The sequence below is a fragment of the Microtus oregoni genome, unplaced genomic scaffold, assembly GCF_018167655.1.
Source record: "Microtus oregoni isolate MIOR12 unplaced genomic scaffold, Mior012 000037F_ref0000500, whole genome shotgun sequence".
Classification (NCBI taxonomy): Eukaryota; Metazoa; Chordata; class Mammalia; order Rodentia; family Cricetidae; genus Microtus; species Microtus oregoni.
Genome location: NW_024543096.1, coordinates 13,421,307 through 13,434,678, shown reverse-complemented (window position 1 = coordinate 13,434,678; position 13,372 = coordinate 13,421,307). Strand labels below are relative to the sequence as shown.

Genomic DNA, 13,372 nt, shown 5'->3' with positions numbered 1-13,372 from the left:
TAGGTGCTCCATCAATTAGTGTAAGGCTGACCTACTCTAACCAAGGGACTGAAATACGCTGTGGTTCAAAGAACATAGACATTGACTTCTTTTCGTCACTTAGCAGTCCCAGCTGGGCGGAAAAGCCCCTTTCCACCTGAGGTTTCGTAACCAGGGTTCTTTCTGTCCCATTGGCCGGGAGTGTCGCTGAGGTTATTATCTGTGTGGTCTTATCAAGTCTGGTCAGTGACAAGAACAAAGGGGAAAGTTCAGGGCAAGTGTTAGAGCTTGTAGGCATCCTGCAGCTTATGTGGTTGGTGAGAACTTAGACCCGTGGGCACATCTAGCTGCAGGGGAGACCTGGGCAGCATTGTCTCTGCTGGTCACCTGCTCCCTGAGGAGAAGGGAAGGAGGGATTTTAGAGGAAAATCAGCAACTGTCTCATTGGCTTCATATTTCCAGTGCCCCCCTGCTGTCACTACTTGGGCTTCTTGCACAGTGGCTCTGTAGTCAACTTATGAAACAGTTCCAATCAGTTTTTCATTGTTTATTTTCTCTGAAACTTTACTCCCTCCTTTCTTTCACACGGTCTAACAGTAGTGGTTCCAGGCTGCCCTTGAACTTGAGACCCTGAGTCTTAGCCTCCTTACTGCTAGGAGTCTAGGCCCATATCACCCGTTCCGGCTTTCCTTTGCGGTATGAGTTTCCCTATAGCTTCTGGCCTCTTTCTGAGATTCCATGTGGCTTCACTAATTAATTCATTAATTCTAGGCAAATATGAGAGCTCGAAACCATAATGTACTTTCTTGGGTGTGGAGTCTCCCTGTCTTGTTCCATTTTACAGGATTTCCGTAGTTAGTCTTTCGTGTGGTTTATGCGTTTTCAAAATACAAAAACTCAGGAGAGTCACAGCTAGCCACTATGTCCCCATGTGAGAGAGAAAGCTGCTGGTCTCGCTGGGGTTTGCTCTGCACTTTGTTGGCAAGGGCTCGTATGTTTATGGTGTTAATTCTGATGATCGTGTTGCATAGCCACTCTGGGAAACACTGATCAGGAAGCTGGTCTTTCTGTGTCCTCTGACATCAGAAATGGACTTCACTGAAGCAGGTAGGAGGAGTTAAGGACCAATTTATATGACACGGTGTTGATTTTATCTTAGTAAGTGGTTTCTCCTTATAACAAGGAAACTGGTACTTATTTTTCTATTGAAAATAAACTCAGATCTTGGGACACATAAGCCTGGACAGAGTTTGGCATACCGAATATGATGCACCTTGCTTGTTGTTGTGTGTGTATGAGTATGGGGTGTGTGTGTGTCAAACAACACCTATTCAACTTTGATCTTGATCTTGACTGTGTTAAGCCTGGTGGTGGTGGCGCATGCCTTTAATCCCAGCACTCGGGAGGCAGAGGCAGGCGGATCTCTGTGAGTTTGAGACCAGCCTGGTCTACAGAGCTAGTTCCAGGACAGGCTCCAAAGCCACAGAGGAACCCTGTCTCGAAAAACCAAAAAAAAAAAAAAAAAAAAAAACAAGAAAAAAAAACTGTTTTACTCTTGAAGCATTGTTGTGTGACAAAACCTTTCCAGGACAGGCTCCAAAGCCACAGAGAAACCCTGTCTTGAAAAACCAAAAAACAAACAAACAAACAAAAAAAACCAAAAAACAAAACTGTTTTACTCTTGAAGCATTGTTGTGTGACAAAACCTGCCCTGGCGACAGGAACACGCACAAGTCTGCCCACAACAGACCAAATACAGATACCACCAAAGTCCAGCTTGGTGAACCAATGAGTTTTATTGGGGTTACTTTTTCCAGGCAGCTCGGCTGGTTTCTGTTTTGCAGGCAGCAGGTCTGGTCTCAGGGCCATCTGCAGGGTTCGGCTTGTCTGAGAGGTGTCTTTGCAGAACCACTTCCTTCTGTCTGAGAGGCACTCTTGGCTTTTATGGCTTATTTTGTTAGGGAGGGGCCTGGTGACTTTGCTCAGTTTCAGGGACTTCCTGAAACTGTTTGACCTCCCTTACCTTCCTGCTTAAAGAATGTCCCCTCAGTATGAAATGTTTCAACCTCAAAAGAAACTGTTACACAGCAAGCATCTAGTTTAGTTAATTCTGGTAAAATGAGAATTTTGTGACCTCCATACAGGTCAAGCACATTAGGTAGTTAACTAAGCAATAATTGCAGTGTTATCAAGGAATGTGTCTGTGCCTAACAGTATGGTTTAGTTTGGCCCCTTCTTCTCCTGTCTGGTAAGGAGAAAAACTTCAGGTTTTTCACACATACCAGTTCTTTCTCCGTATATCTGATAAAGAACTCAGCCATTGGACTTCTAGTTCCTTTCAGGATAGAATTTGGTGACTGTATTTTTCTGCTTTAATTTTCTCTCAGTGGGAAATGACATCTTAATACCACAGTCTGGGCATCAGTGATGCCCATTGCTAATGGGTAGCCGTGTTTTGAAGCTTTTTTTTTTTTTTGTGGGCAGGACCTGGGATCATGAATAAAATATTTCTCGCAAATATTTCCAATTTAAATTCAGTTTAAACAGTTTTCCTGTTTACTCATTTGCTCAGTACTAGGCAAATGGCATTGCCACCAAGCCTCAGTGCTACCACTGTACCACAACTTACCATCATAAAAAACAGTCCCCCGCCCCCCGCCCCCTTATGTGTGCTGTTCTGTTTTTTTTTTTTTTTTTTTTGTTGTTGTTGTTGTTTTTTTGAGACAGGGTTTCTCTGTGGTTTTGGAGCCTGTCCTGGAACTAGCTCTGTAGACCAGGCTGGTCTCGAACTCACAGAGATCCTCCTGCCTCTGCCTCCCGAGTGCTGGGATTAAAGGTGTGTGCCACCACCGCCCAGCCATGTGTGCTGTTCTGGGTCTTCCTCCTTTCCTCGGGGAGAGATTGTTTATCGTTGACTATTTCCCAGAATTAAACACTGATTTGATTTTAGATTATATTGGAATAATTGCAGCTTTGTTAGATGCGATGCTGGACTTGTAGATAAATTTAGAAGCAGCCTTAACTATTAGGGAGCTAGTGGGAGAGATGATACAATGCTTGGGGTTCTCAGTTGAACACCCCAAGAAGAAAATGAAAGAACAGAAGATGTCATTTTACATATCTTTAGAACTGGAGAGTAGGCTGTTGGCTTGTTTGTTTTTAAATTTTATTATTTATTTGTGTGTGTGGGGGTCGAGAGGTAGCCATTGTTTTTCATAACAAATAGAATAAATTGTTTTCTACCCTGCAGGCTTTCTATCTCTATGTGTTTGGGTCATCATCTATTTTTAAAAATCCTTCCCATTGAATACAGTGCACTTAATTTTATTTTGAACATTGCTCTGTTTAGGTCAGTCAGTGGTTTCGATTGGGTGGCTCATCCTTTGGTTCTATCTATTTTCTGGTCTCTTTCCCATGCAGTATGCATCCAGAACTCCCCATCCTGCCTGCACTCCCCCTCCTCCCACTTCCCAGCGCCTCCTTGTTTTCTGTTGTGGTTACTTGGATGCTAACCGGTTCAACTTGTGCTCTGACCCTGGTACATGGCTCCTTTGCTTGCTCATGACCGTATTTAGACTTTTGACGGATATATTTAAATGAACAGCTGCGCGCCTGTTGAGTCATTCCACAGTTCTCTGATTCTGCCTTAGCCGCTTGACTGGCAAAAGCCTATTTCAAGCTAAATTGTGAGAGAATTCCATTAATCACCGTCTCTTTGGTTGTGGGGAGGGGGAGGGGAATGGAGCAAGACCACTGTGAAAAAGTCCTTTTAAAGATTAATTAGTGATTCCCGTTATTTAGAGGACGTTGATCGAGTCGCAACTCAACGCGTCACTTGCAGAAACTGCACAAAGGTGTAAATAGCTATCAAAGGCTTAGGGATACCAGCCTGGTAGGCAGAGCGCTCTGAAATAACTGTTGTGCAGGCCGCTCCTTACCACTGCTGATCTCTCCAAATAAGGAATCCTGGAGGGGCTCCTTTCCCATGGTGATCTGGGCTCTCCACTCAGGGCTCGAATTCATTGGCTAAGTGTTTTGTCTTGAGCTTCCTGAATAGATTACACTGGGTACAGACAATGCTGTGTCTTTCTTTTCTCTCTTCTCAAGTCGACTAATTGCAACTGTAACCTCCGGATCGAGTCTTTGGCTTCCACGAGCAGGATCCATTTTCATCTTGACACCCCCCCCTCGGTTCTTTCTGAGGTTATTAATAGGCATGGAAGCATGGCTTTCTGAATAGCGTCAATAACTGTTAGAAGACCTGGGGTGGGGGGAGATGGTAGGTCAATTTCTGACTTGTAGGAGCTGTGTTTTCAAGCTACCAAAGTTGTCCTAGAGTCACTAGGGATGGCTCTGGGGCGTATCAGCTGGTGTCTGCAACGAGAGATCCAAGCAGGCCTTTCCAAATGGGCTATTGTCCGCCAGGAGCTGTCTGGTGCATCCAGAGTCTGCCAGCGCCTTTCTGTCTGGCTGCTTCTCTTGGATGGGACTCTGGAAAGCTGAAATCCAAGTTAGAAGTGATCTCTTTTAATTGATCTCAAAGACTCAGTTGCTTCTCAATTAAATTGAGGTCGCAGAGCCCCTCCCGCTCCCAGGTCACTTCTTTGCCATGCCAAGCAGTATCAGACTGACACTTCACCTTCCTCTCTCCACCCAGTCCAAATGCCACGTAGACTAATGATTCAAACTAATGTTTTAGTTGCTCTTGAGTGCCTGGTTGCTGCAGGGGGATGTCGCCATGCAGGCTTGGAGTCAGATGACTTGCATGGTGTTTGCATATGTTGGAGGAGGTGGGCACATAGTGAAAATACAATAATAAGTTCACGGTGAATTTTGCTCCGGAGTCAATGGTTTGGGACGGGTATAGATAGCTAGGGCGTGGAACACATAGGGCCGAGTAGGAAGCGGCAACGCAGGAGTGGGCTTGGAGTGTGAGGGACCCAAGTGTGAGAGGGAAGGTGAAAAGAATAGGAAAGGTGTTTCTTCTCACCTCCACAGAAATATACTGTAGTGAGAGAGGAGAGAGAGAGAGAGAGAGAGAGAGAGAGAGAGAGAATATGACTATGGTTTTGAATTGTGTCCCCTCCCACACCTAATACCCACTTCACCACCAGTATTGTCAGTTGATCCCGCTAGCCTTGACATTTCTCTAGGTACGTGCTTTACGTCTACTGCAAACACTTAGGAAGCTGAGCAGGATGTCTACAAGTTCAAGGACAGCCTCAGCTTCAGCTACATAGTAAGTATCAGGCCTGCTTGGATTATTAGATCTATCCTCACAAGACCAAGTAAGAAAGCAAGCCATAGAAACAGCACCATCGTGTGTGACGGTAGGTGTCTGTTGTCCAGATGTTGGTGAGATAGAAAGGTCTGTACAACCAGAAATAAGAAAGACAGAGACCGTGTCTCACTGAGGACTAGGGGCGGAAGTGGGATTTTAAGTAGACCCCGAGATCCAAATGTAAGCGTTTCCTCGGAGGAAATAAGGAAGTTCTTCTTACCCTTCGATAACAGAAGAAAAGTTCCAGTACACCTTTCAGACTAAAGGGAGAGGGAGTGGGACCCCGGTAAGAGTCGAGGTTGACATAGAACCAGTAGGAGGTGAAGGCGTCCCGCTTGCTGCAACAAAGCTGCAGAGCTGAGGCTGTGTGATCCCGAAGGAAGGAAAAGGAGGATAGGAAACATTCTCCACGGCCAAAGAAAACCTGGTGTGGAGGGACCGGAGGGAAGGCTCAGTGCCTGCTTTGGAAGCCTAAGACCTTGGCTTGAAATTCCCATACCATGTAGAAAGCAGGAGCAGTGAGTGGTCTGAGCGGTCTCTGAGCCAGCCCTGAGGTGCAGCCTAGGCAGGCAGATCCCTTGGGCTTGCTGGTCAGCCAGCCCATGCTGAGTTTCAGGTTCAAAGAACCTGTCTCAGAAAATAAAGTGGGGGGGGGCTGGAGAGATGGCTCAGAGGTTAAGAGCATTGCCTGCTCTTTCAAAAGTCCTGAGTTCAATTCCCAGCAACCACATGGTGGCTCACAACCATCTGTAATGAGGTCTGGTGCCCTTGTCTGGCCTGCAGACATACACACAGACAGAATATTGTGTACATAATAAATAAATATTTAAAAAAAAAAAAAGAAAATAAAGTGGGGAGTTGTCGAAGAAGATAAACGATGCTGGCATCTGGCTTCCACGTGCATGCGCACATACATGTTCCTGTGCCCCCACAAGCATGTCTTCACACAAGCACATGACCAACCCATAGGTCTCATGCATGAATACAATTGGAAGGGAAGTAGTAGTACTTTCTGAGCTGTCAGAAAGGCACGCGGCAGGAAGCCAAAATGCTCGAGTCTCAGGGATAGCTGAGTTCTCATTTGTATCAGGGAGAGCAGTCTTTTGTGTACAAGTAAAGTAAATTTAAAAGTAAAGAAGTAAAAGCTAGTTCCTTGTTTCATGGCACCCTATGCTAAACCCTTCATTTACTTTTCCTTCAGTTGCCCCCCTCCCCCAATTTACAGATTATATTTTGTCCCCCTTTTTCCTTTCTCATCGCTGTTATCTGCAGTGTATCTGCCACAGCTGGAACGTTCATTGGGGAACCCCTTCAAAACCCTCTCTTTCCTGAAATGGTCTCTGATTATTTCCTCTTACCACAGCAGGAACAGATCCAGGGTCTGGTTTTCAGTTCTACAGGACTTGTCGAAGGGGCCATTTGTATTCATCTGTGGCAGAAGATCAAGTTACATGCTAATATTCCGAAGGAAACACCCTATCAGAAAACCTGGCAGTGGAGTCTATATAAAACCCGAGTCCTGGCAACGTGCAGACGGCCAGTTCAGAGAGCGGTGTTAAAAATATTTAACAGGTCGTTTGTGAACTGAAGAGAAGACCCTGCCTTAGCTTATATGGTATGATGTCTTCAGTTTGGCTTCTCTTTGTGGCTCCCACCGACAGCCTACATCTCTCTCACCCCTCCCAAAGGCCCAGTGTTTTAGATGAAGCTGCCCTTGGGTAGCTCCTTTTCTCTTGGGCCGTGGTGCCTATTTTTATTTTATCCAATTGGCCAGACTGGCTGGGTTTTGTCCTAGATGGGGGTTGTTATAAGTATGCCTTTCTTTCAATGTTTCATTTAAAAGATATGTATTACTGGATTTACTTTGTCCTCAAATAAACCTTATACTAATTTCCACATTTATTTTGAGGTGTGAATTATGAGAGAATTGATGAATGAATTAAAGGGTGGACGGGAACATGAACACACTTGCAAGAAAGTCTTGGTTTTTTTTTTTTTTTTCCAAAATAGCTTCTTTGACATTGAGATTTTTCTTCTGGGAGACAGGGGACATGAGGGGAGACTATTGGAGGTTACAGGGTGTGTAAAACTAATTTTTGCTATAGAGAAATGGAGAGAGGGTATAATTGACAGGTGACTCAAATCACCTTGAGTCAAAGATTGTTCTCCTAGGAAAAGTTGAAGGTAGATGAAGCTCAGATTGGTTAGTGTGTTTTACTTTCTAACATAGTAAATATCAGTGGCTAAAGCCCACATACCAATTATTCGCAGTTTTCAGGGAGTCTAAAGAGGCCTGCAATCAGTAAACTCACAAAGCACTTGAGGAATCCCTGAGTCATGTTTATTAAGTTATTGCCACTTCCGTTCTCTGGGACCAAGAACAAAAGAATTGAAAGTTTACTTAAAAAAAAAAAAGCACCTTTTTTTTTTCCTTTCATGTTTTAAAAGTAAAAATACATACTTTGTGCTTTAGGTCAATACTTTAGTAAATTTTTTTTTTGTTTGTTTGTTTTGAGGTGAGCCCAGGCTGACCTGTAATTTGTTGGGTAGCCCAGGCTGGTCCCTCTATCTCAGCTTACCACATGCTGGTGGTACCAGGATTCTATATGTGTACCATTCCAGGCTTGATGTTTCTTATAGTTAAGACTTGATCAGAGAATCCCTACTCATTTCTCTTTCTTTATACTTCCTCCCTTCTTTATAGTATAATTTTTAGTAGACAACTAGTGGGCAGGCAAAGCAAATGACAGCCAACAAGTGCTGCTCACTCTTTTCTTCTCTAGGTTTTTCTTTTCTTTTTTCTTCTTTTAATGTGATACATGTTGCTCTTGGTTTATAGATTAGCTTGAGGAAATAAATTTATAATTTTTTTTTTGTCTTATGAGCTTACATCAAGTCTGTAAATAGGTGTCCTGGGGTACATAGGCTTTTGTTGGTTTTTGACATGGAAAACATGGCAGAGATGGTTTGTCGTGAGTTTTTTAAATTATTAAAGCATTGTTTATGTTGAAGTGTGTCGACTGTTGACATTTACCTGAACTCGACTCTTACAGAGATGATGTATTTTTTAATCTTCTCTGTCCTTTGTAGGTGTGTATGATGGGGGTGATGCTAATTCTTTCTAATTCCAAGTTAAATTGAGCTTGTTAGATCCCAGAGAGTTCTAAGTATTTTGCTGCTTGGCCCAACTGTAGTGAACAAGAGACATATCTTCTGCTACTGGAGTTTGGTGAGGGAGATGTGGTTGAGACAGTACACTAGGTAAGAATATATCATCATTAATTGTGTTTCATGCGGATGAAAATCAACAGTACTAGAAAAAAGTGTTATAGAGGATTTAGGTCAGGGAGTGACTTTCCTGTGGAGATTGAAGGGTGAGCAGGAGTTTAGCCAGGTTGGGCCTTGAAAGAAGAGCTCTGCCCCAGGGAGTGTGATGACGAACCAAGCTCAAGAGATAGGCAGTAGACCTTGGAGGAAGAGGGTGGGAGTGCGCAGGGGGCCAAGGAAAGGATGATGGCGGATGTAAAGGGTTGGCGGCGGTGTGGCTGAAGAGGGACTAAGGAGACGGTGTCTTAGCTTGGGTCTCATCGTTTCCTTGCTCGTCAGCCTTCCCAGGGGTTCTCAAACTATGTTCTGGTGTGTAGCTTAAGTCCTCAATATATACCGTAACTGGTGTACCCTCAATGTGTATTAATATTAACTGTAAAATATGTGAATAGAATATGTACATCAATCAATTCTATCATGGGGACAGCCTACCTGAGATAAGAGACAAGGGTTTTGTTTGTCAGATGAAGAGGTTTGTTGTGTGGCAGGCTTATATATTGCTTTTCTGCCGCTAAGGGGGGTGCTGGATGGCAGTGGCAGAAATCTGGTAGAGGAAACAGTTTCTCTTCATGGCTAAAAAGCAAAGGAGGAAAGGAAAGCATTGGGGCCATACAACCCCCTTTGAGGTCATGCCCGCAGTAATCTTAAGACACCTCCTAGGCCCTACCCCTTAAAGGGACCACTGTCTGCCAGTTAGTGCCAGTCTGAGGACCAAGCCTACACTAGCAGCACATAAAACAGAAACTTACAGACATTAGAGGTTTGCCCATAGTGGAATCATATTAACGAAACTCTCAAGATACTGAACTTAATGTTTATTACACAAGATGGAACAATATTCATTTTTTAATATCTTAAAAAAATGTGTATTTGAAGAGACTACTTCATGTCAGGTTGACCTGAATTCTGTTGCTGTTCTCCAGTGAAGTGGCAAAGGAGGAACCTCTAGGAATATGCGATGTTGGGGCCTGTGTTTTGATACTCTTCTCTGGTACTTGTATCACTAATGTAATTAATCTCTAGTTTCTTCACTGATGCTAGAGTACTTGCCATTTGGGGAGAGTTCATCTCACTACAAGCAAGCTCCTGGGAGCTTCGTAGGCTAGCCATGACTACCCTTTCGTTAACAGTCTCTCTGAAAGGTACCCCGTTTGCTCCCTGGAGCAGAGAAGGATGCCAAGTAAAGCGGTCAATTATTTACTCCTTTGGTTTATGGGAACAGTGGTATGAGAGCAAGCTCTGAGTGTTTTCATTCTCCAGCTCAAGGGGTTTCTTTGTGTGGCTCTTAGATGCGTGTAACCACACTGGAGTCGAGTGTGTTACTGCTGGGGGCTGCCAGAAACACAATTCTAGATATTAGACCAGCGGTGGGGAGTTGAAGTCATTTCAGGTAGAGAGGACTTTTGCAAGAATTGATCTCTTTCCTGTTATATAGTACAGTATCTTAGGTCACCTAATCTGCAACAAAAATCATATCGATTGATTGATTGTATATACGTATGCATGTATGCATGTATAGGTTTTAGTTTGACCTTGTTATATAACCCAGACTAACTCTGCGCTTGTAGTTCTCCTGCCTCTGCCTCCCAGTTAATTCCTCCTTTGTATCTCATACCTAAGAAATTCACTTGGTCATGCTGGTGCTTGCCTCTAAGTTCAGTTTCAGGAGGCAGGAGCATCCCTGCTCCCTCCTAGTCTGGAGAGCCCAGTGGCATGTTAGAGCAGCTCAGCTCCTAAAGGTCTTCATGCTGCCGCACACAGTAGCAGAGAACTTTCCAGTGCGAGTAAGAGTGTTCACTTAGTTTCTTTTCCTCTTCTGAGACAAGCCAATGATGCCATCTTTGGAACTCCATCACTACCCCACTCATTTCGTCTTATTTTGTCTGCTTGTTTTGGTGTGTGTGTGTGTGTGTGTGTGTGTGTATAGCCCTGTCTTGGAAATCGCTTTGTAGACCAAGCTGGCCTTGAACTCAGAGATTTCTCTGCCTCCCAGGCCCTGGGACTAAAGGTGTGAATCACCATGCCTGGCCCTTCATTTAATCGTAACTGCCCCTCTCCCCCCAAGTCTCTCTCTAAACACAGTTAACAGGGAATGGTGAATAAACAGACCGCTGAGAAAAACTATAATTTAGGATGAGCTGGGGAATCAGGTGTAAAGTGTTTACTGTACCTGCATGTGAACCTGAGTTTGATCCTTGATACCCACATACGAAACCGAGCATGGTGAGTTTTGGTAGCACGAATTCTAATTGTTCTTAATAATAAAATTCTGGAGTCTGTTATCAGGAGGTGAAAGCAGAAGGATCAGAGAAGCAGAGCGGCCAACCACTAAAGTTCCTCCCTCTACCAATGCTCAGACCAAAGGGGCGATCTGGTCCTCACACTGCCTCCTCAGACTGATCGCCTAGATGGCTGCCTCAGACTGCACTGAGCTCCTATCTCCTCCCTGCCTTATATTCATCTCTCCACCCAGCCATATCACTCCTGTTTCCACCTTCCTAGTACTGGGGTTAAAGGTGTGTGGTCCCTAGTTCTAGAATCACCTTTGTGTGAACTCTGTTTCTCTTTTAGACTGGCTCAATTTCAGGTAGCCTAGGGTGACTGTCTCCTGGGATTAAAGGTGTGTGCCGCCACTGCCTGACCTGTAGTGACTTAGGTCTGCACTCTGATCTTCATTATTTTGTTTAAAACACAAACAAAATATCACATTATTATTATTATTCATTATTATTATTATTATTTGAGACTGTTTCTCTGAGTATCCCTGGCTGTCCTGGAACTCACTCTGTAGACCAGTCTGCAACAGAGATCCACTTGCCTCTGCCTTTGGAATGCCAGAATTAAAAATATATGCTACCACCGCCCATTGAGCATGGTTGGTTTAAGTTTATAATCCCAGTGCTGGAGAGGCAGAGAAGGTTGTGTCTGTGTACTCACTGGTCAGCTAGTCTAAATTCTTCATTGAGTCCCGTGTCTCACTTGGCGACTCTGTCTCATAGAACAAGGTTGATAGCTCCCGAAGAGTGACACTCCAGGTTGACCTCCAGTCATTGAAACTACCTGCACAGGTGTGCACACACACCTGAATACAAATGTGAACCCACCCCACCCACTTACGCACATGTGTGCACCCTGCACAGACACGCGGGAGATAATCTACTGGCTTCTGTCACTTGTTGTGAAGGTGTAAGTGTGACAGCGCGCTGACCTGTTCATGGAACAGTTCTCCCAGGTTCTTTTTTTTTTTTTTTTTTTGGTTTTTTGGTTTTTTCGAGACAGGGTTTCTCTGTGGCTTTGGAGCCTGTCCTGGAACTAGCTCTGTAGACCAGGCTGGTCTCGAACTCACAGAGATCCGCCTGCCTCTGCCTCCCGAGTGCTGGGATTAAAGGCGTGCGCCACCATCGCCCGGCTCTCCCAGGTTCTTAACGTCACTATCCAGGAAACTGCACCAAATCAGACTCTCATTAGATTCCTGATACTTGCAGGACTTAATTCCAACGGGAAGTGAGCTTCTGCAATGTAGTTCTAGGTCGGCACCAACTTGAACTTTCTATCAACTGTCTTATTTTTTCTCCGCAGACATTTCCTATCCTGTAAATTTACGTAATTTCTTATTTTGAAAGTATTCCTGTCTTGTGTCTAGCCTCTCAACAGACTAGCCTTTTAAAACTCGAGCTTGATGTAGAAATGCGGTGTTTGCAGGAGATGGGGTGGAGGAGACATTGTTTCCCTCTTGGGTTTTCATGGTGGTCTAGTTCAGCCTCCAAACCTTCAGAGGAGAAGTGAGGCTCAGACACAGTGACCTGCCTTGAGTTATCCAGTCTCATATCTTTAACATCATGTTAGAGTCGTGATCTCGGCCTGACAGTCTTTTGTACTATAATGCCAATGTCATGTACAATAAAGTAGAGTAAAATTCAAACCTAGAGTCTTTCAGAATGTTTTATCTTCAACATTTTTCCATTTATTTTTTAATTGAGTTCTTCATAGGGAGGTAGGCTTGGAGACATAGCCTTGGTGAGGTCACCGGCCAGAGGGAAATCTTAAATCCTTTGAAGATTTGTTCAGATCCATGGGCAGAGAATATTCAGATGTACTAAGCACCAAGGCATTCTGTGTTGGGTGTAGTTGAAGGTCCCCCGTGGCCTTCGGAGATGGTAGGTCTGATTTGCTGTCATCCTGCGGTTAACTTTTGGTCTGACTTACATGTCTTCTTTTCCTTCCATAGGTATACCATGGTAGATGGAGTCATGATCCTTCCTGTGCTGATGGTCATCGCTTTTCCTTCCCCGAGTCTGGAAGGTACGCGACACACAGCTGCTTGGTTACCATAATGTGCTGTGTATTCTTTGGCTTACCATAAAGCATTTGGTCCTTAATCCTATCCGATTTAACACATGCTTCGTATGATAAATATCCACACTGTCCCTTGACTGCTTTCATGTGCGCTTCTGATACACATCTTATCTTGATTTATGTGCGTGCAGTTTTTAAAGGTTCCGCGGGATACCCTACCAAAAATAAATATGAAGGCGAAATAGAGTCGATTGCGTAATTAACAATAAAGTATCTGTGTAAACAAAGGTACTCTGCGCTGTCTGCGCCCAAGCACATTAGATATCATGAAGTGTGGTACTCTGTATTTATTATCTGTGCATCAGTGTCCACTGTTTTGAATGCCCACGGTAAATATGATCAACATGCTACCTGGAAGATGCAGAATAAGCAATTCCTAAGTTTTAAGTAGCTGTCAATATACTTATTATAGTATAATATTATTATACT

General features: G+C 44.0%; 1 protein-coding gene across 1 annotated transcript in view; it reads left to right on the top strand.

Annotated features, from left to right (window-relative positions):
- Acvr1 (activin A receptor type 1) overlaps positions 1–13,372 on the top strand; it is a 117,382-nt gene that overhangs the window by 54,606 nt on the left and 49,404 nt on the right. The window contains exon 2 of the mRNA XM_041631616.1: positions 12,816–12,889. Coding sequence (XP_041487550.1) covers positions 12,823–12,889 — 67 coding nt within the window. The 5' untranslated portion in view covers positions 12,816–12,822. The remainder of the gene's footprint in view (positions 1–12,815; positions 12,890–13,372) is intronic.